At 35.3% G+C, this 27,713-nt stretch overlaps 1 protein-coding gene across 2 annotated transcripts; it reads left to right on the top strand.

The window, feature by feature from the left end:
• Positions 1-552: 552 nt before the first annotated feature.
• LOC109103600 (FYVE and coiled-coil domain-containing protein 1-like) lies at positions 553-27,670 on the top strand. 2 transcript variants are annotated; one of them, XM_042750195.1, is made up of 18 exons: positions 553-668; positions 2,355-2,464; positions 2,646-2,752; positions 3,693-3,818; positions 7,164-7,270; positions 10,118-10,261; positions 10,456-10,549; positions 10,749-13,235; positions 13,825-13,917; positions 14,934-15,052; positions 15,232-15,399; positions 16,679-16,831; positions 17,892-18,115; positions 19,461-19,602; positions 22,488-22,583; positions 22,667-22,877; positions 24,159-24,268; positions 26,675-27,670. In XM_042750195.1, the coding sequence occupies exons 2-18, from the start codon at positions 2,404-2,406 to the stop codon at positions 26,748-26,750; spliced, it is 4,518 nt and encodes a 1,505-aa protein (XP_042606129.1). In that variant the 5' UTR covers positions 553-668; positions 2,355-2,403; the 3' UTR covers positions 26,751-27,670. The 2 variants fall into 2 exon arrangements, with proteins under 2 accessions (XP_042606129.1, XP_042606130.1); XM_042750196.1 differs by having other exon boundaries at positions 559-668; positions 2,358-2,464.
• The last annotated feature ends 43 nt before the right edge of the window (positions 27,671-27,713 follow it).

Below are 27,713 nucleotides of genomic sequence, written 5' to 3' on the forward strand. Positions count from 1 at the left end.
CACATTTTTTATATATATGTATGCAAAGGGCCACATTGTACAGCGGCTCACAGGGAAAACTTCCGGTGCTCTAGATGGCCAGTCCGCCACTGCGCTTACTTACCTTAAACACAACCGGGTGGGTATGTCACATAACCTGTTTTCTGGAATACCCCCGGAGCGCATTTTGAGATGAGGTGTGACATTTCTGCACGCGCACTAGGCGGTTTAGCGAATCACGCTAAAGTAAATTATGTGGAAAATAATCCTTTCTTTTTTAAACGACGCATTAACACATGTTAGACTGCACCCCATAAACATGCGTGCATGTGTTTATTTTCTTTTCTTTAAGTATTTAATTTTATTATATTCTACAAAAAATTAATAAATTAAATAAAATATAAAATAAAAAAACAATTATAAATTATATAAATAAAATTAATAAAACAATTGATAATATATATGATTTCATAATAAATCACTCGGTTTTTTTTGTTTGTTTGTTTTCTGGGTCTTGTTATCGTAACCAGACATAAGGCGGGGCTATCGCGGGCCAATAAAAAAACGACTTCGGCTCTCAAGCCCGCCGCCTATGGTCGAAATTCCTGTCAATCAAAAATCGTAGGCTAGCAAGGAAGTGTGACGATGTAAACTAAAAGCGGACCTTCTCGGATCCTTACGATACTAAAGTATGTCAGCTTCTTTTTTCACTTTCAAGACAATTAACTATCACACATTTAACAAACTTCCAACTGTTATACATACATGCTAACTTCAATCTAAAACCGCGTTTATCCAAAATAAACATTCTGACATGTCATCCTGTGCGTGACGGGCTGTTGAACTTTTATACAGTTTAACATCTGTTCGTTATTTTTAAAAAATCCAGTTTCTATGGCAACAAAAGACTGTTCCAAAGAACTCGTTCCTTTTCATTTGAATTGGTGTAAGTCAAAGCAATGTGTGAGAGAACGCGGACTCTGTTTGACAACATTTCAAAAACAGCTGTTTCTAGTGTTGTTGTGTTATTGAACGGTAACGTTACAGTAAATATGCATGTTATTGTTTCTCTCAAATGTCTTTCTGTAACGTTACCACTCTGATGGTTAAGTTGTCATCTGTGATAATTTAGAAATTTGGTATTTATAATTCTGGGTAGTCATACATTTTCATAAACAAACAGTAGACGCAGTGGATATCATCTGACTGTTTAAAAAGAACTAACGTTAGTGAAGTTAATACATTTTTATCTATCTGTCTGTCTATCTATCTATAAATGCATTTATGCTTTCCAAGTAGGCTATATATAAAATCAACAATCTACAAAGGTATTGGTTTTTAGTATTTTTGTTCCTCAGAATCGTCACCAAACCACTGTTTAAACCAGCTGTTAAAATAGATTAGAGAAGTAGATTTGTCATACCATATTTTAAACGATCTTTAGCTGCAATTGGTACAATTTTAGTCGTTCCTTGTAGTTCCTTTATAGCTTTTTTTATTACCAGAAACCAGATACTTGGTATGTGCTCAAGAAGGTTCCTTATTTACCAGAGACATTCAAGACAGCTGATAGATGAGGTCCCTTTGTATTTAAGCATTCACTGCAGTTTTTGTCCTGCCACCATTGCTGTCACTGAATGATTTTGCACATTGCTTCATTTTAATGAGAATATAGACACTTTGGCCTTAACTATAGTTATTTGTATGCTAAAACTTTGGTCATCAACAGAGGGCAATACCTTTACTGTCTATGGGCAATACGGAGATCCTTATTTGTGGCCTTGTGAATTGAACCAATGAGCCTGATTATAGCCGATAACCAATTTAACCAGCGATATTGCTTATCTGTACAATTTTAAAAATAGGTCATTCATGCATTAAAACGCTAATCCAGAGTTTCACTTGTATCAGGCTTTAAAACATTATAATGTACAATCAAACTTAAGTATAAACACTAATAATGATTCTTGATTTGAAGGAATAGTTCACCCAAATGGGTGCCGTCAGAATGAGAGTCCAAACAGCTGATAAAAACATCACAAGTAATCCACACCACTCCAGTCCATCAATGAACATCCTGTGAAGTAAAAAGCTGTGTGTTTGTAAAAAACAAATCCATCAAAACATGGCTTCCGGATGAAATACAAGTCCTCTATCCACAACATTGCTTCCTCCAGTGGAAAGCATAGATCACACACGGTTTACAAGCAAAATCAGTCCAAAACAGTTCTAAACAAATATGTCAGTTGATTTTAATGTGAGAGGACAACAGGCGATGCCACTTATAATCGCTAATGTGACTGATATATCATGCTTCTTCTCTATAAATAAATATAATGTGAGTTATCTGTTGTCACTGTGATTCTTTTACTCAGCAGACTACAGATGACCTCTTGACCCCGTTGGCAGGAAGCTAGTCAGACCATGGCTGCTGGTGCTGCAGTCGGGGAGGGTCAGATCCAACGGATTATCAGAGATCTGCATGGTACGGATGTGCGTTGGCCTTAATGAGAGAGGCAGAGCTATTGTTTAGAGAGTAAAAAGGGGTATAATTGGGGTTTTGTTGCCTGTGATCATTGTTAATTACAGTATATTCCTCTGAAATTGTGTTAAAATGTGATCTAGGTATCTTTGACTTGCTTTATTCTCATGATCTTTCTTTATAGATGCTGTATCAGAACTGACAAAGGAGTGTAAGGAGAACGGCGAGCCCATTACAGATGACAGCTCCAATCTGCACAAGTTCTCCTACAAACTGGAGTACCTGCTTCAGGTCAGAGACACATAGACACAGAAAAGCCCAAAAGTTCAGATCACGTGACAGGGTTTTTGCTGGTCTTACAAAAGTTTTAAGATGTCTTAAGTCACACTTTTACAAATGAAGGCCTTAAAAGGGCCCTAAATCAGTGCAGGAAGTCATGGCATTAAATGTTGCATGCTTCGGAGAAAAAAAATCCATCTAAACATCCTTAAATCCAGATACATTTACTGGTGCAAATGTAAAATGTCAGTTAATTGAGTCTATGCTTAAACCAAGAATATCAGTCAGTGGGTTATGAAAACATCTTTCCCCTTTCAATTAATTTGTTTTGAACCCACTGGCAAAAATGTTTTCTTGTTTTAATCAGGAACTCACTTTTTTGATAAGTTTCACAGAAAACAAGACTTCTTATGTTATTTTGCTTCTCACATAAATGTATCTTGATTAAATAATCTATAGATATTTCTGCTGGAAAACAAGACAGAAATACTGAGGAAGAACATAAATTTTATATTTTCATATATTTTGCAGTAATGAAGCATCGAAATTATGCTTTTGCACAGAGATTTGGCAGCAAAAGTGGTTTATTTATATTTCTGGTGCTTTAATTTTTGTGTATGATGTGCCAGACTGATGTATTTAGTCACATAATGGGAAACCTTTGTTTTGATTAAACCCAACCACAAGTGATCGCAGGAGATGCATGTTAATATCAGGTGTAAATGACAGTTGTCTCTGCCGACAACTTGGGATCTGATCACCCGCAACGGATGCTAATACCAGGTGTGAAGCGGGCCATATGGATGTACTCAAAATCCCTAATCATGCAAGATGAGATCTCATGCTGTCCCTAAAGGACTTGAAAACTTTCCATTGAATCTTCTTTGAGTCTGTTTTTAAGATGTTTCCCAGTCATTTTTCTGAAGTGTTATGTTATTATTATGTTGCTCAGTTTGACCAGAAAGAGAAAACAACATTTCTGGGATCCAGAAAAGACTACTGGGATTATTTCAGCGACTGCCTGGCCAAAATCAAAGGAGCAAATGATGGAATCCGCTTTGTTAAATCAATCCCAGAGGTAAACATTTTCACTTATCTTCAGTTCACACTTCTAACACCAACATGCATCTGAGCAGCATTTTTTCTGTGTGACATGCTAAATATTGTATATAAAATTTTTAAAATACATTTCTGTTTTTAACCTACTCCTACTTTTGGTTTTATTATAACAAAATAATTGATTAAAAATAACAATAATGTAGCTGTATAATATATAATATGGAAGTGAAAGTGAAGTGAAAGTCGTGACATTTGCCAAGTAATCCATACTCGGAATTGGTGTTCTGCATTTAACCCATCCAAGTGCACACACACACAGCAGAGAGAAGTGAACACACTGTGAACACACACCCGGAGCAGTGGGCAGCTATATATCCAGCGCCCGGGGAGCAACTGGGGGTTCAGCTTTGCTCAAGGGCACTTCAGCCATGGGTATTGAGGGTGGAAGATAGCCCTGTTCATTCACTCCCTCCCACCTACAACTCCTGCCAGCACCGAGACTCAAACCTGCGTCCTTCTGGTTACAAGTCCAGTTCTCTATCCATCTCATGCCCCCGTGTGAAATGTGATATATGAACGTAATAATGATGATATAAAAATATTTATTAATATTAATTCATAAAAAGCAAATACCAATTTATAATATAATAGTGCTAATAACAAACTTTATTTAAAGCATCTTTAAAAGTAGTTTCTCAAAGCACTTTACATAATAAATCAACATTGTTAGCGATAAAAACATTGCAAACTAATGCAAATACATAAACGTAATAAAAAATACATGTCATTCACATTCACTTATTAATAATATTTACAGTAATAACTTACTAATACTACTAATATTTTGTTATTCATATATACTAATAATTAGTGTTTCACGATTATGACAAATATAGTAATTGTCGATTATTCCTTTAAAACTGTAATTGCGATTATTAATTTTCACAATTTAAATTGAATGATTTCTATACCATTGTTTGAAGCAACCGCATACCATATTTTTAGATGAAAATAAATAAGCTGAAACACTCTAACTGAAAAAGTTGTATTGCTTTTCTTGTATTAAGCCTCAAATGTCAACTATACATTGGATTGGTTTCTTCTTGAAATAATAACAAAAAAAGTAAAAATAGGCATGGTGATGTAATGTTGTACTAAAACTAAAATTAAAACAATGGAAAAACCCTTAAGATAACCTGTAGAAAGAAAAAACACATCTTAAGCACGCAGAATAACATAAGTGGACTTTGAACGATTAAGTAATTGTGGCATCGATTAGAAATTCGATTAATTGTGCAGCCCTACTTATAATAATCATTTATTGTTTATATTTATTGTTCTTTTTGTTGCAAAATGTTAACTACCATTTTTTTATTATGTGTTGTACAGTATTAGTGGACAACTCTTACCAAAGCATGTCTGTAGACACATACATTTTGTTTAAACAAACATTCCTATCAGAATTGTACAGTTCCGTTTTCTCACTAAAATACAAGTGATTTTGGTCAGGTTGTTCCTTGTCTGTCCGCATGAAACGTGGATCTAAATGCCATGTTCTTTTTAAAAGTACCACTTCCACATGACACTGTTTGATATTGTCCAGGGTCAAATTTGTATTTTCTTGATGCTGAACTGAATGCTACAGTGGTGACCAGCTTCTCTTGTTGTGTGGTTAGTTTCGGTGGCAGATACGTAACTTTGACCAAGTTACTGGTAATAGTCTTATGTGTAGGCAAATGCATAAAAAAACACACCATGTTCTTCACTGTGTAAATTAAAAAAATATATTAAAGTTACAAAAATGATTTAGTAAAGAGCAATGAGAGATTTTCTACGTTTTGTTGTTTGATTAACATGAATGACAGACAGCAGGAATATTAGACTGCTGTCACTTTAAGAGCTACCTCGATCCAATATTCTGTTACACGTGTTTTCTTCCTCAGCTGTTTGCTTTCACTTAAGACGTAATTTACTGTGTTTAAGATGATACTTTCGAAGATGGGCTTTTTTTTACACATACAAATGTGTTTATTCAACCGTTCATTGCCCATAGAATGGCAAAAATAACTCCCAAAAATAACATTCAATACTCCCGCGCTGTATTAGCACTATCTTCACATGTACATGTCTCTGACAGCACTCAGAAAACACGTCTCACGGACAGTGCATGGATACAGTGAAATGAGTTTCGCTGCTGATTGTGTTACAGTGGCTTAAAATCACTTGCTTTTAAACAGAAATGCTTAAAACCGCTTGTTAATTAAATGTTTTTGTGACCATGTAGCACAGCAACGTCACGTGAGTGTGTAACCGCGATAGAGACAATAGTCCAAAATCTCTACAGGTTGACAAATTTGTACCAGCTAATCATGTCTACCGATATATCACCCATCAAATATCAATTAAAAAATAAATAAAAAATAATTGTCAGTTGAAAAGCATGAATTACTATATACGTAAAAAGTCTAACAGCCCAAAACGTCCTAGGAACCACTTGTCGAAAATGTAAAAAAAATAAAATAAAAGATCTATTGTCTTTCATATTTTTAAAGGGGTCAGATATGTTTTGGGCCACTGTAGATACTTGAGTACTTGATACTTGATATAATTCATATACATATAATTTATATAATTTCATATCATACACATAATTTTATTTAATAATAACCCAATTTGAAGCAAAAACAGAATGTTCTGACAAGCTTTGTGAAATTATACTACGTAAACTTTCCAGAAGACAGTCAGCTCCCCTCATAAACACATTCATATAAACCCCCAAATCAATATTGAGGATTTTCTTCCAATAGTTCATGGATCATGAACAGTGAGTGATCTGCCTGCTACAGTATTTTTCTTTTAACAGACTTCTATTTCTGTGGAAAAGTCTGTCCGTCTTCCAGAACAGAGAGTTGCAATAAGCGGCCGGTTGGTGCCAATCGTGTGAAGGCCAAAGTATATTTTGACTCTGGCCTGGCATTACGTTAACGGGCTCGTGGACACCGCCCACACCTGTGGTACTGCTCATGTGTCGAGCTCATCCATCCGCGCTCACGTTGACTGAAAGCCGTGGCTGTGCGCGAGATGGAAAGGAAACGTTGAATTGTGAAGTGTACGCTTTTCGCCATCCTACACACGTGACAGGGAGGAGAAGGGGTCAGTGTTACTCTCTACACTGCACTCAGCCCGAGGGATTCCTACTCTTTCACTCTTTGAGGAGACATAGAAAACAGCGCATACCGCAGGAACGGTATAATGGAAAATATTAGTGGTTTTGAAACTGTGAAATTTTCAAATCGCGGTATACCTTGAAACCAGTATTCAGCCATGCTTAGACAGTAAGAGTGATCTTCTTTTTCTCTCTTAGCTGAAGACATCTCTTGGTAAAGGCAGAGCATTTATCCGTTACTCGCTCGTGCATCAGCGGCTGGCTGACACACTCCAGCAGTGCCTCATGAACCACAGGGTCACCAGGTAACACTTCACTGTCTCCTCATCTGTCATGTTGCCCATCTTTTTTCATAGACATGGAATTTAGTATTCTGACCCTTAGTCAAACCTTGTCTGAGTTCCAAATATGACACTGAAATGTTGTCCTTTTGATATTATTAAATTTTTTTTTCCAAAATAAAGAGAATGAAACAGTGTATCTGTGCAATATTTCTACATGTAGGTTTATATATATATATATATAAACATATATAATATAGATTAATACAGTACTTGTCTAAAGTTTGGATACGTTTCCAAATAAAAAGTCTTCTTATGCTCACCCAGGCTGCATTAATGTTGTCAAAAATACAGTAAAAACAGTAATATTGTGAAATACAATTACAATTTAAAATAAAAGTTTTCTATTGCAATAAAATTTAATTTATTCCTGGGATGCAAAGCTGAATTTTCAGCATCATTACTCCAGTCTTCAGTGTCACATGATCAAATAAGCTGATTTGCTGCTCAAGAAACATTTCTTATTATTATCAGTGATGAAAACGGTTGTTTTACCGTGATATACTACCATTCAAATGTTTGGGGTATGTTTGTGTGTGTTTAATTTTAAAAGGAATTAGCAAACTAGTGTGGAAATCTGGAGTAATGATTCTGAAAATTCAGCACTGCATCACAGAAATAAATTACATGTTAAAATATATTCAAAAAGAAAACAGTAGTTTCAAATTGTAATAATATTTCCCATTACTACTGTTTTTACAGCTGTTTTGATCCAATAATTGCAACCTTGGTGAGCATGAGAGACTTTAAAACATTTAAAAATCCTAATGTTTCCAAACTTTTGACAAGTACTGTATACATAATGGGCATTGGAATTATAAATACAATAATAGTTATAATGATACTGATAAACTTGTATGATGTATGAAAAATATGGATATATATTATAGATTTACAAAAGTTTTATTAAATACTTTATATGGACATTTGAAATATAAATCATCATAATCAACTATTACTGCACCTTTAAAAGTAGAGTCTTAAAGTAATCTACATAGTAAAAACAGCCTTAACAATACAAACATTACAAAGAACGAAAATAATAAAGCATAAAGCATGCAATTAAAAAACAAAACATTATGTGTATATGTACATTGTGTATATGTTGCAGTGTGTGACTATTTTTAATCATGGCAGTAAATTATATCTGTTACTTTATAAATCATATAAAATGGTGATTTAAAACTTGATACTCTGTAAGGAAGATTAATCATTTCATCAAATTACCTTAACCTTTTGTAATTCAACATTTGTATGCTAAAGTTTATCAAACACACACAATGGTTTTATGCAGCTTTTCGGCGATTATGGAGAAATGGAACCTGTTGGTGTTCACCATCTAAACCAAAAAAGCATAAGCATAAGCATATCATTTCCCCATATTCTATTTTCAGTACTTTAACAACACAGCTTAATAAAACAATACTGAGACTGCTTCCCTCAGAGTTTTACTTCTTTAAATTTCCTTCCCGATTTTAAGAAAACATTACTCCAGGTTAATGGGTCTGTGCTATGTGAATACAAGCTTAATGTGAGCGTCCTTATTTTTAAAGGTTAGTTGACCCAAAAATTCTGTCATTATTTACTCACCCTTATGTCGTTTTAAACCTGTAAGACCTTCGTTCATCTTCGGAACACAAATTAAGATATTCTGAGAGCTGTCTGACCCTGCATAGACAGCAACGCAACTGAAATGTTCCCAAGTCCAGAAACGTAGCAAGGATATCTGTAAAATAATCCATGTGACATCAGTTATTCATCCGCAATTATACGTAGCTGACAAAGAACAGCATACGTCCAGCGGATATTCTCCAAAACGGCACCAGGGTGATGCGGAGAAGACAAATTGTTGAATAAAGTCGTTTTTTTTTTTTCCTTTTGCGCACAAAAAGTATTCTCGTAGCTTCGTATAATTGCGGATGAACCACTGATGTCACATGGATTATTTTAAAGATCTCCTTGCTACGTTTCTGGATTTGGGAACATTTCAGTTGTGTTGCTGTCTATGCAGGATCAGACAGCTCTCAGATTCCATCAAAAAAAAAAAAATTTGTGTTCCGAAGATGAATGAAGGTCTTGTGGGTTTGAAACGACATGAGGGTGAGTAATTAATGACAGCATTTTCATTTTTGGGTGAACTATCCCTTTAAAGTATGTAATATCCTGGTAATGCTGAAGTATGGTAATGTTGAAACTGTTGTGCAACCGGTTGTTGTACAGTAAGTTACATTAGCCAAAAGTGCTTGCATGAATGAATGCTTTTGAAATACCATAGTTTGGGTTTCTGCAAGGCTTAAAAGTGTCTTAAACGGTTTTAATTCGCCTTTCCTTAAAAAGTTTTAAATCAGAGATGCAAACTGAAGATATAAAGTCTTGTTTTGAACAAAATTTAACAAAATTAAGTGAGCTTAAAACAAGAATAAATATGTGATTTTGCTTTTCAAGTACATGTATCTTTATTTAATTATTTTAGACATTTGCACTGGAAAACAAGAAACAAATTATGATGAAGAACATCTTTTTTTTGTGATCAGAAAGTATAATAAACATTATTTCCATATTCTAGAATTATTCAAGGTTAAGGTTATTTTTTTTTTAAATGAATTAAAAGGTAATGGAGATGTGTTGGAAGTTTCATTTTCAAACTTTGAAGCATCGCTTATACAAGACATTTACACTTAGAGAACACATTGATGTGTTTAATTGGTCTTAAAAAGTCTTAAAAAAGTTTTAGAGTGCCATCATTTTCTTTCTCATTGGAGAGCTTGACTACATTTTCCAATGTCTTTTTTTACTGGTGTTCCTCTGTAGTGACTGGTATAATTCCCGGAGTCCATTACTCAAACCTCATCTCAGTGTGGACATCATTAATTACCTCTATGAGCTGAATGATGTTCAATTTGATGTGGCATCCAGGGGTCATGACCTTGACTCAGAATGGCCCACTTTTGCAAGGTAAGAGCATGCTGTAATTTTGTAAAGCAGATTAATACAAACACATTGGCACAAAAATAATGCTCCTAATTTATAGTCCATTTGCCAGTCCATTTGTCATGATTGGTAATAGTATGTGTGTGTGAATGCATTTGAATCAGCTGATGGATGTTCAGTTAAGTTAATTTAAAATTAATTAAAACAATGTCTCACAGGAGGACACTGGGAATGACTAGCTCCCCCAGTCACACTTGGAAACCACCGAGTCGTAGTTCCAGCCTCAACAGTCTAGCCAGCACATACTCACAGGTACCAGCACACCTTTAGAAGCTCCCTGTTGTCATGTGTCATTCTAAGCTTACTGTAGAAACATTTACACAATTTTATATCCAGTAGATGGCAGTGTTTGTCTCAAATCTGCTCTGATTCAACTTGAAGCAATCTGTCTTTATTCTTTCTGTTTATGTATATTCCCTCTCACAAACATTCATTCTGTCAAACCTTTTAGCAGGCCCATGAGTTCCCTGGGAGTCCAGACTTTGGACCTGGGCTTCTATCAGATGTGTCTGTCCAAAACTCCAGTGGACTAAATGATTCTTCCATCAGTGCTATAGATGAGCTCCGTCTGGAGCTAGACCAATCTGAATTAAAGCAAAGACATCTCCTCGACCAAGTTCAGCAGTTAGGCAGCGAAGCGGGTGAACTCCGCAGAGTTGTGGTAGAACTCCAAAGGCAGCTGGACGTCTCTCTAGCTGCCCAAGGTAACCATCAGGAGCTCCAGCGGAACCTGGAGGTGCTAGCTGCGAGCGAACAAGCACTATCCCATGACCTGGAGGTCTTGAAGGGACACGAGACTGTCAGGGAGGCCTCCTATATGGACCTCCAAGACATGTTGGCAGCCACAGAGCGTAAAAATGAGGAATTGATGGCAAAGCTAGATGGAGTATTGGATGAGAAAGGCCAGAGGGTGGCCAGTGACTTCAACTCTGCCCAAAAGATTCACAAGCTGTTAAATGAATTGAAAGAGGCTGAGAAGGGAAGGATAGATGCTCTGGCAGAAGGAGAAGAGAGTAGGAGGCAGGCAGAACAGCTGGCTGAGAAAGTTAGAATGAAGGATGAAGCACTCAAAGAGGCTGAGGTAAAAATGGCAGCTTGGATGATAAAGGGTGAACAACTGCAAACCATGGCAAAAGAGCACCGTAACGTCATGGACAAACTTCAAGGGGCAATTGCAGTGCGAGAGGAGGAGACCATCAATTTGGAGAAGCAGCTGCAAGATCTCCAGCACTCTCTGGAAACTATGGAAAAGCAGGCCAAAGTGGAGCGGAAGGAAATGCAAGAGGATAAAGAAGAGCTTGAGAAGAAGATGAGTGGTCTGGAAGAGCAGTTGCTAACATTGCGGACACAGCTGAAAGCTAAGGAGTCCAATCTTCTCTCCAGTACCAAGAGAGTCCAGCTTCTGGAGAAGGAATCAGAGAAGCTTAAAAGCGACAAACAGAGTCTGAGAGAAACCATGTCTGAACTAGAGAACAATACCAAAGAACAGGCCAAGAAGATTGGAGAATACAACGATAGCTGTGCCAAGCTAATGGAGGAAAACAGTAAGCTCATCCAGATGGTGAACAAGAATGAAGAAACCAAGAAGGAGTTGCTTGAAAACAAATCTTCCCTGGAGAGTGAGCTGGCTAGATTGAAGGCCTCGGAGAAGCAGTTGCGAGCACAAATTGATGATGCCAAAGTGACTGTGGATGAACGAGAGCAGCGGCTCAGAGAGGAGAACAGAAGTCTGGATGAAAGTCTGCATAAGGCCAACATGCAGTTAAAGGAATCCGAAAGTTCAGTTTGCCAACTAAAACTGGAGAACAAGGACCTCATGGAGGTTCAGGTCACTCTTAAAGCATCTCTTGCAGCCATGCAGGAGGAGATACGCAACATCAACAGCCAAATTGCTGAATTTGAGAAGAGTCTTGGAGCTGCGAGATGCAATGAGGCAAGCCTGACGGCACAGCTTAAAGAAAAGGATTCCAAACTGGAGGATCGGGACAAGCTCTGTGAGGAGCTACAGGAAAGGGTGGAAGAACTTGAAGGTAGGGAGAGGGATTTGGAAGTGGAGAAAATGAAGGCAGAAAGAGCCTTTGTCAAACAAACAGAGATGATTAAGACTCTAGAGGTCCAGAGGAAGGCTGCAGAGAATGTCCAACTTGAGCAGAGTGCATGCCAGGCTAAAGAAACCCAAGAGATGGCCTCAAAAGTGACTCTCCTGGAAGATCAGTTGGGACTGAATGTGAAAGAGGTTTCTAGGCTTCAAGAGGAGGTGCTCAATCTCAGGGCTAGACTCCACAGTGCAGTGGAGGAAAAGGACAAGACCCAAGCGAAGCTGGATGTCACTGAGGCTTCCTGTGCAGAACTACGAACCTTGACTGAGCAGTTGAAAAAGCAGGCAGAGGAGCAGAATCGACTGCATGTGAAAGAGCTACTGCAGTCTAGCGAACAGGTAGATGCAATAACTTTGCAACTGAATCAGGAGACATCCACATGCAAGAAAACAACTGCCGAACTCACTTCAGCCCAAGAGGAGCTGGCAGACCTCAAGGCCCAGAATGAAAGGTTGGTTCTGGAGAATGCCGAGACCAGAGAGGGTCTCCATCGGGTCAACACAGAAATGGCAGAGTTGGGAATGACAATTTGCAAGCTCACTGCAGAGCGGGAAGAAGCCCGGGAACAATGGGCTGCCGAAGCTGCTCGGATCCAAGAACTTCAACAGCAGGGAGTGAAGAAAACAGAGAGACTTAATGCCAGCTTGGCGGCTGTTCACCAAGAAAACTCTAGTCTGCGAGAAGAGCTCCAGCAGACAGAGAAACTTTCAGAAACTCTACTGGAGCTAAAGGAGCTGCTGGACAAAACTGAGGGTGAACGGGACGCTGCTCGAGAAGAGATCACCGCAGTGAAATTTCAGATGAGCATGGAGAACATGACTCTCAAAAACCAGATAAAGGTAAAATGAGTTCAGAATCATCAATCTCTATCACTTCATGTCTATTCTGTCAAATACTTATGCTACGTTCATGTCATGGTAGAATTACCATAATTACAAGTTGACAACTCTGCTCTGTACAAGCTCTCTGAAATAATGTGTTTCTATGGTAACGGTCTTAATGCAAAATGCATTAAATTTATCAGACTTTGCTATTGATTTGCATTTTATATCTGCTTACTGTATTAATTACTAATAGTAAAATTAGAACAATTATAAAATACAAATATGTAATGTACATATTTTCTATCACAGCCTTTTTAAAAAAAATTTACGTCACAGGAGTTAAGTGAGATAAATTGCTCTCAATTCAGGTTCAACAATGTGAATGCATTTTACAAGGCTGGAACTCATAATTACAGTAATTCTGACTTGATATGAATGCAGCATTTCCAGTAGACTTTAGTGATGTTCTATCTGATTTACTTTGTGATTAAAAGGAATCCAAGTACTTTTCATGTAAAATTGTGACTGAAATTAAAATGAATTTAATTTTTTTAATACTTTATGTATAATTCTTGATATAATTATTATTATGTTTTTAACCTAGAGCCTTAATGAAGAAATAGAGTGCTTGAAAACTCAGTTAGACGTGGAGTTGAAGAAGACATCTGAGCTGGAGGCCAAATTATCAGAGTTAGAGGTATGTAAATGTTGAGCCAGGTGACGATAGACTAACGGTGTCACTTTTAATAATTTCATTTCATTTATCTACATGATCATCAGATTCTTTTTGCATACCAGCATGTGAATGATTATTATTCATCTCTGTTGGCTGATAACACTGATATTAGTAGGTGATGAATGTCTGATCTCTTGCTGCTCCTTTTGTTCCCGTTCATTGGAGACCCACTGTGTGAGACAGTGGAACAGAAGACAAGAGATTGGGGTTAATTGCCAGACAGTGATGAATAATTTACTTCTCATTAGGTCTATAATTAGGAGCAGTGCAGACTGTTACCTGCAGATATTTGTCAATTAGAGTACAAGTGCCACTGTAATTATTTTCTAAAATAATGTTCCTCCAATTGTGCAGCTTTTTGGAACAATAAAACTTATGCTATTGTTATTTTTCACTCTGCATTACTGTTGAGTTAAAAAATGTATTTACAATTATTCCCTTTTGAAAAACGGTTTATTGGAAGTACAGTTGTACAGTGATGGTATTTGATGGTAAAACCATGATGCTGAATTATACCATATTTACATGGTATCTAAAACAACACCACAAACACGGTATTCCCTCACAAAAAGTTGTTTGACTGTACCATGGTATAGTAGTGATTTTAGGTGGTAATACTGTGGTGCCTTAAAATGGATGATATGCATGTATTTACATGATACTTTCAAGAATACCATAATACTATCACGGTACATGTCCAAAATACCACTGTGTACAATCAACCCTGATAAAACCATTTTATTTTTTTGTATGTGTTGCCATGTCCTAAAACGATTAGTTATGGAACATTTGTGTTAAAATTAACACTGCAATTTCATTAGTTAAGCAAATCAGCATTTGTTATTATATTCCTTTGATAAGATGAAATTCAAAATGAGACTAAATAAATGTACAAAACAATGTCTAGATATGCAAATGTTTGATTTTTCTGTGTACAGATTGCGTTCATGCATTTAGCAGTTTGTTCGTGTGTTTAGGCAGTAAATATTGAATACTCTCGTCTGATTGCGCAAAAAGACTCTCACATCACTGACTGTGAGACTCAGATGCGTGAGGCAGAGTGTGAGACGCAGCAACTGCAGGAAAGTGTATCAAGGTGAGCGTTCCAAAACACAATATGAGGGTTAATGCAGCACAGATAATGGATTTGCACTAATGGATTTCCAAATGGATCTTCATGAGGATTTCTTGGACCCTGGAAGAGATTCAATTTGAGTAATTATTGGTCAGGCTATGCATTATTATGAACTTCTATTTTCTTTTTCTCTGCTTTAGTACCAAAGAGGCTCTTAGTGAAGTACAGAAAGAGAGGAAGGAACTAAAGCAGAAATTGGATCAGGTGTTGACAGAGGCTCAGAATCAGCAACTTCAGATGTCTGCTGAGCTGGAGGATCTGGGCCAAACCAAAGTGAATCTGGAGGAACGGCTCATCGAACTTATTAGGTCTGTATATCACTTGCACTTCAGGTATAGCTTCTTTTTCCTTACCTAAAAACAAAGGTTATTTCATTGTTTATGATTAGCTAGCGTGTTTCATGATTATAGGATAGGTTTTAACTTTATCCAGTTTTCCTAACATCATGTCTAGACAAAAAAAAAAAAAAAAGACACACCTAACATCTATTCCCCAAAAAAAAAAGGAAGTAAAAAAAAGAAAAAAGATTCAGTGCATTTCTATGCCCCTTTTTTGAAAATGATTCATTTAGCTGTTGGTGTAAATAGATTTAATACAAAAATTGTGATTAATGTGACTGTCATTTTGAAAATAAATACTTTTAATTAGTTTGATGCAAAAAAAAAAATATTTTTGTTGTTCTTTAAAATCTTATAATTTAAAAACAACTTATAACTCTTCAAGTAAATTATATTACAATATTCACTTTAATTTTTTCAATATTCTATACATAACTCTCAAATTCTTTTAATTTTGTTTTAAAATAGTTTTCGAATGAAAATGATGGGACAATTTTTGCTGGAATTTTTTCAATATTCTATACATAATTTTTTTTTATTTTCTTTTTATAATTTTTCTTAATAAAGATGATGGAAGCCCTTCATTTCTTTAACTACTTTGGTCTTGCATGTTATCTTGTGCTGCTGAAATAAAAAGCTCCAGTCATGCTTCTGGGAAGAGAAACTAAAAAAAGACTAAAAACAGTTTTACAGATGAAGCTATTTGAATTCTCAATGAGATGTTAAAAAAAAAGACTGGTAATGGTGGTGTGAAGTGTTTGTATATCAAAATACAAGAAGCACACATAAAAGCAGGTCAAGGGCCCGTTCTCAGCTGCTGGATTGTTGTTGCTCTGTCTCTGTTTAATTCAGTTCCCGCCACATTCGCACACAAGCAGATGTTGGTTTGTTATTTGCTCTTTTTAAGTGTATGGTTTATTAAGTTCTTAATGTTTAATTCTCAATGAGTGCCAGACAGCTGGGCAGAAAACCCAATCAAACAAATATAAAGGTGCTGCTGCCACAGAAGTGTCTAAGATACTCAGGAACTTACATAAGTATTTATTTTTTTGATGAAATATGCAGTTCAGTATGAATAAAATTATTCACATAATCAAATAGCAGAGATGTTATAAAACTTTACCCTTGACATGAAATGGAAATGAAGCATGAAAGGTGCTTTAAGACATTGAGGACCCAAGAGACAAAAGAGAAGCAAAGAGATTCTGAGTCTTTATTTCTCATCTCCTCCTTTCTCTCTGTCTTTCAGGGATAAGGATGCTCTGTGGCAGAAATCGGATGCTCTGGAGTTCGAGCAGAAGCTGAGAGCGGAGGAGCAGTGGTGGCTGGTAGATAAAGAGGCCACACATTGTCTGGGCTGCCAGGGCCAGTTCACGTGGTGGCTGCGGCGCCATCACTGCAGGTGGGCAATCTAACAAACACCCACTCTGAAGTTAGAAGTGAAGTCAAATGCAAAAGACTGCAGAAAATACATTAAAGTTAAGGAAAGTAGAAGTATTGTACACATTTGTTGAAGAAAGGCTCTGAAAGACTTGGCAATCATGCCATGTTAGAATATCACACAATGCTAATGTTTTTTGTTGAAAAAAAAAAAAGGTAATATTTCTTTAAATTCAAGTAATATTTTGTTAAATATATTTATGCATTTTAAGTGAGTTTTGAGTGTTAAAAAGCTTTTTGATTCGTCTGTATGTGCAGGTTTAGCACTGGAGGTTTAAATTAAATGATTGGTTTTTTTCTGGGTTTGCTTTGATACCTGATCTTCATAATGACTTTAGTCAATCTGGTTGAAGCAATGCAGACAAAGCATGCAAATAAATACCATCACTGAGAGAAATTCATTCTTAGTCAATCCTCACCTCAGGTCTTTTAGACACATCCTGTGGTTTAATTGCAATTCTTTGAGTACATTAAAAGACTAGTTCATCCAGAAATGAAAATTTGCTGAAAATGTACTCAGGACCCTCAGGAAGTCCAAGATATAGATGAGTTTGTTTCTCCATAAATAAGGGCAGATTGGGAGAAATTTAGCATTATATCACTTACTTACCAGAGGATCATCTGAAGCGAATGGGTGCCATCAGAATGAGAGTCCAAACAGCTGATAAAAACATCACAATAATCCACAAGAAATCCACACAACTAATCCACACAACAGAAGTGATGATTTAATGTTAAAACACTTTAATGATGGTTTTCAGTACTTATGATTATTACCTTACCTTATTACAATATGTAAAAATTGAATATAATTCATATTTTAAGACATATTTTAATGATAAGTGATTTTCTGCTACAGAACTATTTACACTGAGTCTGAATTTTTCATCCACCTGAATTGACTCAAAAAGTTCATCACAGGACAGTATTTCAGACTCTATATTAGTGATGCATTGTTTGGTCTAAAAATATGTTTTCTTGCGCCAAATATTTGGAGTTATGTTATTCTGTGTTCCTGGCAGGCTGTGTGGCCGTATCTTCTGTTACTACTGCAGCAATAATTATGTGATGACAAAAACCTCAAAGAAGGAGCGCTGCTGTCGAGAGTGCTACACACAGCACAATGCTGTGGTGGAAAGATTTACAAAGGCTGAACTCAACAGCTTGTCAGAGAATCAACCACCGCCTCATGCAAACGCTGCCGGTCAACCACCACCCCCTTATATACCTACACCAAGAGTTACAGGTACAGATACCTCCGAAAACAGACCCTTAAAATACAAGTTGATTGCACATGAATGCCACTTTAACAATTTTAATTATATTACAGTTGTGAAGTTTAGATTGTATGCAATTTGTTGGAGAAGAGTAGCCAGAAGACACTACTCACTTAGCTGATTCATGAGAACAGACTTGTGCAATCAACTTACATTTCTCATGATAGATAAAACTTAAATTACACCCCAAATGTGCATCCTTTGCTCCTCATTGTGTTGCATTAAATAAAAAAAAATAAAATAAAATAAAAAAAAAAAAAAAGAAAAATTTGAAATTGTCCATTTTATTCTTTATTATATCATAGTTGCTGTCTTGTAAGTAGGAACTTCCCAGGAGGTCTTGGATGTAAAATTACTTCTTTACGTTTTAAATTCAGGGAACTTTTTCCATTTAAGAGCACCTCAAAACTCCCTTAGCAAGCATAAAAGTTACTTTTCTTTGTAAACTCTCTACATAAGTGCTGATAACAAAGGTGCTGTCAACGTCAAGTGGGTTTTGCATTCTGAGTGTGTGAATACAGCATCACGTATGATTGAGAGAACCTTCAAGTGCTTAAATATATTGTTCTGTCTGACATTCATCTTTTGTGTCTGAAGATTGTCTTTATGAATGGATTGAATGGGCAAGAAGTCCATTCTTGAATGCTAAAGATCAGGATTTTGCTGCAGAGAGCTTTGTTTTTAACATACATCATTGTAATTGACAGGAAAATGTCACAAATTTGTCTTGACTGTAACAAGCAGTCCTGTCATTGATGTATTGGACCCCGAATATTCCTTGTTAATAAATGTTTTTGTATGTCTTTCTCAAGGGGGCGCTTGATGGTTCAAAAAGCCAGATTCAGTAAAAATCCTGACATTTGAAAGGAGTATAACAGAAAAGTTACATATCATGTGACAGCGCCATCTATGTATCATTAGAAATTCAAACCTGAATAATGATACTTAGAAAGAGCCACCTAGTGTTCTTTTTAAACTTGTATAATTTTTCTTTTGTGCATTTTCTTTTTTAAAGATTTTGATTTAGCTTGAATTTATTTTCATTCCAGTTTTATTTGTAGTAATTGTAGTACTTCGACTTATTTTAGTAAGTTAGTTTGTAATGTTTTTTCGGTTTTTAGTCTAATAATTATGTTTTATTTCAGCTTTATTTGAAATAAATGAAATACATTTTTAATAGTTTTAGTTAAAAATAACAACACAACAATGTTTTCAGGTCCCTTGCTTAATGCTAATTTCCGTTTTACCCACTTCTTACATTTCTCATGAGTTGATGTCATACTGAGGCTGATAATGTTCTGTCCTGACGTGCAGTTACAGATCCTGGTGAGAAACGGGATGATGGATCATTTGACATCATAACGGATGAGGAAGTGAACGAGATCTATGACAGCGACTCGCGCACCACCACTGGGTCACAGGAGGAAGAAGGAGATGGAGGGCAACCCGGAGACCTGTAAGGACACACACACACACACACACACACACACACACACACACACACACACACACACACACACACACACACACACACACACACACACAAACAAATAATCCTAGACAACACCAACTGTAAATACACTAATATTAAGAAATTTGGGTTCAGTAAGATTAAAAAAATAAATAAAAAAAGAATACTTTTATTCAGCAAGGATGCAATAAATTGATTAAAAGTGACAGTAAAGACATTTATAATGTTACAAAATATTTCTGTTTAAAATATGCTGTTCTTTTGAACTTTCTATTAATCATAAAATCCTGAAAATAAAAAAAGAACAACTGATTTCAACATTGATAGTAAGAAATATTTCTTGGGCTGCAAATCAGCATATTAGAATGATTTATTCCATTTTAAAGGTGCCATGTGTAAAAATTGAGGTAAAAATGGCTCCATGTGTAAAAATTCCAAAATATCCAAAAACCTACACGAAAAAAATTTAAAATGTATTAATAATTCAACCTTAATTAGTATTACTATTATTTGCCATTTCGAAATGGCTTCAAAAACCCACAGCCAACCTTTTTAAAAAAGCAACCGCGCTCTTCAGACAAACAGAACTTTTTCCAAACGGTACTGTAGCGACTGTGTGCAACATTTCTTTGGATTGGTAATTTCGCTAGAATTTTGTTTGTGTAGTTTAATAAAATAAAGTCAAAAATAGAACAAAGAATAAAATCACATCACAAATAGTACACTCTGCAAAAGATCAGTATTATATTAAAATAAACATAATATTAGAATTATCTTCAAAAAAAGCGGAGCGAGTCTGTGTCACTCACTATATTCAGAGCGGTAAAAGCGTGTGAAAGAAAGAGTCAATTGCGTGTACGGTGAATAGAGTTGGCAGCTCACGTTGCTGCGCTAGCTTGGTCAAGATGTCTGTAGCTTTTTTAATTCAATAATGTGTATATACAATTCTGCAAATGAACAAAAACGAATATGAACATATAAAGGTAAAGGGAGTAGCTTTTAGACTTATTTTTGCAGGCAAACGTCCTTTAGGTTATTTGATGCTAGATGAGACTATCTTTTTATCTAGCACGAGACCATTCACTTCCATGAGGCTTTTCTGGTATGGAACTGTTAAAAGAACATTATTAAAAAAGGGAATAAGTAAGGAACCAAAATTTCTTAACATTTTAAATCTGATAACTAGAATTGTTCGTTTCTGTATTTGAATAAATGTCGTGCACAAATACATTTATGCACACTCAGTTTTCTAGTACAAAAGTTTTCCTGCAAATAAGAATGCTAAAATAAATCTAACAATTAAAAAACCAAAAATAATAAATGAAAAACAATAAAAATTAAATACATTAACTAAAACAAACCAATATTCACAAACAAAATAAAAAACCAACAAATTATAGAAGTGTTATCAAAAACACACAGGAAGCACCACCGGGAGGTCCAATTTGTAGCAGTGTTATCAAGATTCCCCAGGCTGCATCACCGGGCATCTGTTTAGAAAATTGTGCTGTGATGCTTCTTCAAATAAGTGTTACAGACAGACAGGAAGTCCTGCCGGGAGATTGATTGCGGGGGGAAGATGACTGTCAATTTATGCGTACATTTCCTAACATTTGTCACTCTGAGATGAGCACCTGCCTGGCATATAATTGTAAAGCAACCTCAAAAGATCATTTTCCTGTGTGTGAGTGAGATTTCCGTAATTAGACGCTCTCCCTGGGAAAGGAGAGGGTTCTGATGGAAAGATTTTTATTTTTGATTTATTTATTTTTTTGAGTCATTTAGGTTTTTTAGTGTTTTTCTCTTATTATTTGCATCAAACACATCATAATATGTGTGCACGTTAATTACTTATTTTTTGCTGCTGTGCCTTTAAGAGCTTGATGCATACACCATTTTTGCATTTGAATTAAAAATGCTACTTGTTCGCAGGTTTGCTTTTGGGCCCAATTGAGATTTTGGCTGCTCTATCTTTCAATAACAGTCTCTCTTCAAAGCTACGTTACTTTACTTTTCCATAACAATCAAAACTGAAATGTGCCACATAAACTATAAATAATATTAAGCAGCACAACTGTTTCCAGCATTGGTAATAACAAGAAATGTTTGGATCAGCATGCATTTGCATAATAGAATGATTTCTGCGGGATCATGTGACACTAACTATGTTTCCATTCACCTACTTTTATGGACGTTTTGGGATAACAAACGTTTTGGAAACGGTGCTTTATTCGCAGATGTTTTATGCAATATTCAAATTTTGCATATATTATTAATTCATAACTTCGGATGGAAGCATAGCTACTGAAGACTAGAGCAATGATGCTGAAAATTCAGCTTTGCATCACAGGAATGTACCACATTTTAACATACTGTATATTCAAATAGAAAACAGTTATTTTAAATTGTAATAATATTCTACAATTACTGTTTTTACTATTTTTGATCAAATAAATGCAGCCTTATGAGCAAAAAAGACTTTATATGTCTTTTTTGATTTATTTATGATATATTTAATATATGTATTATTTAGATATAATAAATAATACAGCTGCACAAATTCAGAAGGGCTAATTTTTGCAGCTTAGTTCTTGTATTGTGAAATTTTGAGATCTAAGAGATACAGAATGTTTTAATAGTTCAATGAACTTTTAAAAAAAACAAGGACAGTTACATTTTTGTGTTTTTTTTTTTAGACAGTTTAGACGTAAGAGCAGGTTTTTCTTTATGGCATCAAGCAACCACATAGCAGCCCATTAACAAGCATTCAGACCCCATCATAGCAACATCCAGGCAACCATTCCGAACAATCTAGCTTTAAAAAAATGTTCTATCTATTTATGGTTGGTTGTGATTATTGTGTTTTGCAGTGGCATATCGAGTGACGTGACCCCTGATGAACAGGAAGAGACGGTCCCTGCTGTACAGGATGCAGAAATCACCCTCCTTAAGTCAGGAGAGCTCACGTTAGTATATGCCTACAGAAAACCACATGCACACTCATCTGGCTATTATTATTGATCATGATTGGCTGCATGTCTTTGTGTAGTGCCTCTATGCCTCTGGATATAAATGAGATTCCTCATTTTGGCGATGGTTCCCGTGAGCTGTTTGTCAAGTCCAGTTGCTATAGCGCCATTCCCATCACTGTGGGTGACTGCGGGCCCATCATCAGCTGGGTTTTCTCTTCCGAGCCCAAGAGCATCTCCTTCACTGTGGTGTACAGAGAGACACTTGACACACCTGTTGAGCAGGCCAAGGTAACAAACACACGCATACATGCCCTTCAACAACTGTTTGGTATGCAGAGGTTGCCACGGACAATGTGTACTCATGCTCGTTCGCATATGCACGTGCATAAGCTGTAAAATATGGCCTTGTTAGTGTGTTGCTCAAATAGTTCATGAAAAACCTAGTTATAGGTGTCTCTTTGTGTTCCAAATTATAGTGTTGGAGAGTATCAAATAAATTAGAAGAAACATTCTAATATTATAATTGTCTTTATTTACTTTTGTTATTTTAGTATTATTTATAAACTGTTTAGTATTAATACTTTTTTTCTGTGGAAAAGAAGGTCTTTTTTATTTATAAGAGAATCTGAAGAACTTTTTCCAAACAATAGAATAGAAAACAAGGCTTTAAAGCTTTAAAAAGGAAGCAAAGCAACATAAAACCTTTTGCTTTTTAATAGCAAAATAATTAGTTAAATACTGTATTCATTATTCATTAGTTCTATTTAGGACTATTTTATATGTGCACTTTTCACCTAAATTGAAATTCTTAATTTTTCTCTCCAAGTTAAATTCTTATAAATATTAAAATATGAACTCTGCAGAGGAAAATTGACTAAATAATGCCTTCTTTAATCTAATTATGTTTAGTATTAATTAATATATATAATTATTGTTATTTTAGTATTATTTATAAACTGTTTAGTATTAATTAATATTTTGAATTAGCTTTTATTTATATATTTCAGTTTGCATTTAAATTTTAGTTTAAGTTTTGGTAATTTTATGTTCTTTTGTAATTTATATTAGTTTTGTTTATTAATTTAAACATTTTTAGGTTTAATTTATATTTCAGTTTTATTTTAGTTTTAGTATTTCAGCTTTTTTTGTTAAGTTGTAGTGTTTGAACTTATTTAAGCTGACGATTTGTAAGTTTTCATTAAATACTCTGAATACTTAGATTATTTCAGCTTTATCTCAATTAATGAAAACTTTTTTTAATAGGTAATGTAGTTTCCCCAACATTGACTCCTTTGTTATTTACAGTAAATTAGACTGTGTATGATAAATGTATGTTGAATAATAATCTGTTAGGATAATGCAAACTGCTGCAGGCTGCATGTCCTCACAAGCATCACAGACACTGCATCAGCTTGCATTATTACATCTCTTCAGTGTGGCAGCGTCTCAAATGCATCCTTCTTTTTATCTTCTGGAAGCCGTTCTACTCTTTGAAATGATGAGCATAAATCCTAGCAGCCCTTTTACTTCATTTACTTGCTAAATCTATTTTATGTCCCTGTGGTTCAGGTTCTGATTCCTCTCACACGCTGTAACTCACACAAAGAGACCATACAGGGCCAACTGAAAGTCCGCAATCCTGGAGTCTATGCACTCATCTTTGATAACTCGTTTTCCAGGTACAGTAACACACAGCTGACATTTACACACTCCAGGGAACCTTTCAGAGCTTTTGTGCTTCTCAGAAAATATCTACCCTTTTGACTGAAAGTATTTTGCTGATGTTTACTACAGTTTCACATGCAGTGCATTTTACAGGGTTTCTACAGGTCTTAAAAAAAGTATTCATCCATCCACAAATTAGAGCCTTAAAAAGACAGAAAGCCTTCAGTTCATAAAGTCATGGCATTATATGTTGCATGCACTGCAAAAAATTATTCTCAAGTTCTTACTCTGTTTTTTTCTTGTTCCAAACATTTTTAAATCAAGATACATTTACTTGAGATATATAAAGTCTTGTTTTCTGAGATACTGATCAGAATTAAGTAAGATTGTGCTTAAAACAAGAACAAATGGGGAATAAAAACTTGTTTTCTCTTTGAATTAAGTTGATTTTTCTGATCCCACTGGAAAATGTTCATGTTTTAATCATAAACTCAAAAAAACTCTCTTTACATTCACATTTAGAGAACATACTGACCCCTTAAATTTATTCCTTAAATGTTCTTTACTTGGTCTTAAAAGTGTCTTCCAGAGGTGGGTAGAGTACCCAAAAACTGAACTCAAGAAAAAATATAAATAATGATCTGAATAGTTACTTGAGTAAGAGTAAAAAAGTATCGGATAAAAAAACTACTCAAGTAGATAGTTACTAGTTACTTTGTAACATATACTGTATATCTATAGTCTATTTTTATTTAGATATATAGATACATGTGTGTGTGTATGTTATGTTGTGTGTGTGTGTGTGTGTGTGTGTGTGTATATGTGTGTGTATAGGTGTATATATGGTATATGTATATATATATATATATATATATATATATATATATATATATATATATATATTATTTTTTTTTTTTTTTTTTTTTTTTTTTTTTTTTCCAGCCTTTTACGCCAGTCTTCAATGTCACATAATCCTTCAGACATCATTCCAATATGTTGATTTACTATCAATGATGTTCTTTTTAGCTTTCTATTCATCAAAGAATCCTAAACAAACTGTCACAGGTTCCAAAAAAATATTAAGCATCAGAACTGATTCCAGCACTGGAAATAAATCAATATATTAGAATGATCTCTGAAGGATCATGACTCTGAAAACTGGAGTAACAGCTGATGAAAATTCTGATTTGCATCACTGAAATAAATTATATTTTAAAGTATATTAATTATGTATAAATAACCTCTGACACGGAGAAAAGTGAAGAATCCTCACACGACGGCTAAGTTACCAAACATCTGAACATAGCGAACCAAATGCACATTGACAGATCTTCTTCCATCTGTTCTGCAAAATGTAAACAAATGTATATTTCTGCAAGCGTAAATATTGTGGAAATAACAATATTAATTGTGTCTAGGTCAAGGCATTCCTCCCAGAACAGAGCTAACGCGGGTTTGGAGGGTATTCATTTCATACTCTGTAACAGCTTGTTTAATGTAAAAATTATACATTTAATTTATAAGTTACATGTACAACAAACTGGTAATGTCATAGTGGTATCGTGTACTGTAATCGAATGTAGCCTAAGTTATAGCTGTTGAACCGTAGACAGCACACGCGGTGTTCATCTAATAAAGATCTTCATCACTAGCAAACAATAGCCTTTGCAGATTTGCTTTCAATTGACTGTAGATCCAAAGCCACGTCTTCAACGCTCTTTCTGTTACAACTCTGAGTGAACCGCTTCAGACGGCTCAGCGCGCGGCAGGGAACTGAATGAATCATTCAAACTGATTCGCGAACCAATTCACTGCTTTGCCAACTGGTTTGATCAAGCTTTTGAACAGAATTGACTTAAAAGAATGAATCATTCGCAAATGAGCATCGCTCAATGCCAAGAGAAAAGTAGACGGTGCGTTTGGAATAAACTGAAGGATTTATAACTTGTATTGCATTAAGATAAAGTAACAAGAGGAGCGTGGCACACAATAAGGAAGTAAAAGGACAGTTTTTTCACTAAAAATGTACTTAAGTAAGAGTAAAAGTACCCATCTTTAAATATACTCCAAAAGTATTAGTCACCCAAAAAATGTACTCAAGTAAATGTAACAAAGTAAATGTAACTCATTACTACCCACCTCTGGTGTCTTCAGTTCACTTGCATAAAGCTTGCAGAAACCTTGATTTTAAGGTTAAACAATATTCACTAAAAAATTCTAGTAAATTTGCACACAGTTACAAAGAAACAGTAAGCAAGACATTGAGCGTGTGAAATTTTGAAGTAGAAAAACAGAAATAGTCTTTTCTTTTCAAACATACTGCACTAATCCTTGTTTTATTTATAACTCTACAGTGTTGTTACTAATAGGAAAGATGGAATGCAACAATCACTGTTTCCCCGGTCTTTTCTTTTCTATAGATTTCTCTCCAAGAAGGTCAACTACCACCTGACCATTGAGAAGCCCATCATCTATAATGGAAGTGACTTCCCTTAAATGTGGCTTTGTGGTGTGTAGCATCCTCGTGGGAACTTGATGTGTTTTATTTTTATCCTTATTTATCTCAGACCTGTTCCTGTGTGCCAGGGGTTTCCGTTTTAGAATTTTATGGGTTAGTATACCATTAGATGTTTTATTGCTGATAGCGTTAAGGTTATCTGTGGTGACCTGAGTTAAGTGTTATGAAGGGCTTTCTACAGCACTTTCTATGGTACTTATTGGAAGAGGATTATTTGCTTGTGATGAATCTTTTTTGCTGGGTTTTATTTTCCTTGTGAATTCTGTATTTTAAAAGGATTTTACAAACACTACAGGTGAATTTAAAGCACCAGTGATACAGGACAGTTGAAGCTCACATGGGTAAATATGCAAAAAAAAATCGCAAAATGAAGCTTTAAAAAATAATTTACCCAAAATTGAAAAACAAAATGCTGAAAATGTACTCACCTTCAGGCCATCCAAGACATGGATACATTTGTTTCTTCTGCAGAAGAGATTTGGAGAAATTTAGCATCAATTGCTAACCAGTGGCTCCTTTACAGTGAAAACATCACGATAATCCACAAGACACCAGTTCATCAGTTAACTTCTTGTGAAATAAAAAGCTGCATGTTTGAAATAAACAAATCCATCAAGAAATTTTTTAACTTTAAACTGCTCCTGCTTAAAATATGAGTCCTCTTTCAATAATTATTTTTCCAGTGAAAAAGGTCGTCTTGTCTGTATCAGTAGAGAAACATGCACAGATCAAGCACCATTTTCAAGTAAAACTAGTCCAAAAGAGTTCTAATCAAATATGTGGGTGGATTTTGATGTGAGAGGACAACAAGAGATGGACTTTTTCACTGCAGGAGCTTTCTATGGATTATGGACTCAACAATCTCTTAATGATGGATTTGTTTCTTTCAAACATGCAGCTTTTCAGCTGACATGATGTTAACTGATGGACTGGGGGTTTGG

Source organism: Cyprinus carpio, chromosome B23 (genome assembly GCF_018340385.1).
Source record: "Cyprinus carpio isolate SPL01 chromosome B23, ASM1834038v1, whole genome shotgun sequence".
Classification (NCBI taxonomy): Eukaryota; Metazoa; Chordata; class Actinopteri; order Cypriniformes; family Cyprinidae; genus Cyprinus; species Cyprinus carpio.

Bases quoted from the DNA above. Each gene is read 5' to 3' on its own strand.
- LOC109103600 (XM_042750195.1), top strand. From the start codon at position 2,404: ATGGCTGCTGGTGCTGCAGTCGGGGAGGGTCAGATCCAACGGATTATC. The intron at 22,584-22,666 runs GTTAGTATATGC...GTCTTTGTGTAG, and splicing joins CTTAAGTCAGGAGAGCTCAC to TGCCTCTATGCCTCTGGATA. The intron at 24,269-26,674 runs GTACAGTAACAC...TCTTTTCTATAG, and splicing joins TTTGATAACTCGTTTTCCAG to ATTTCTCTCCAAGAAGGTCA.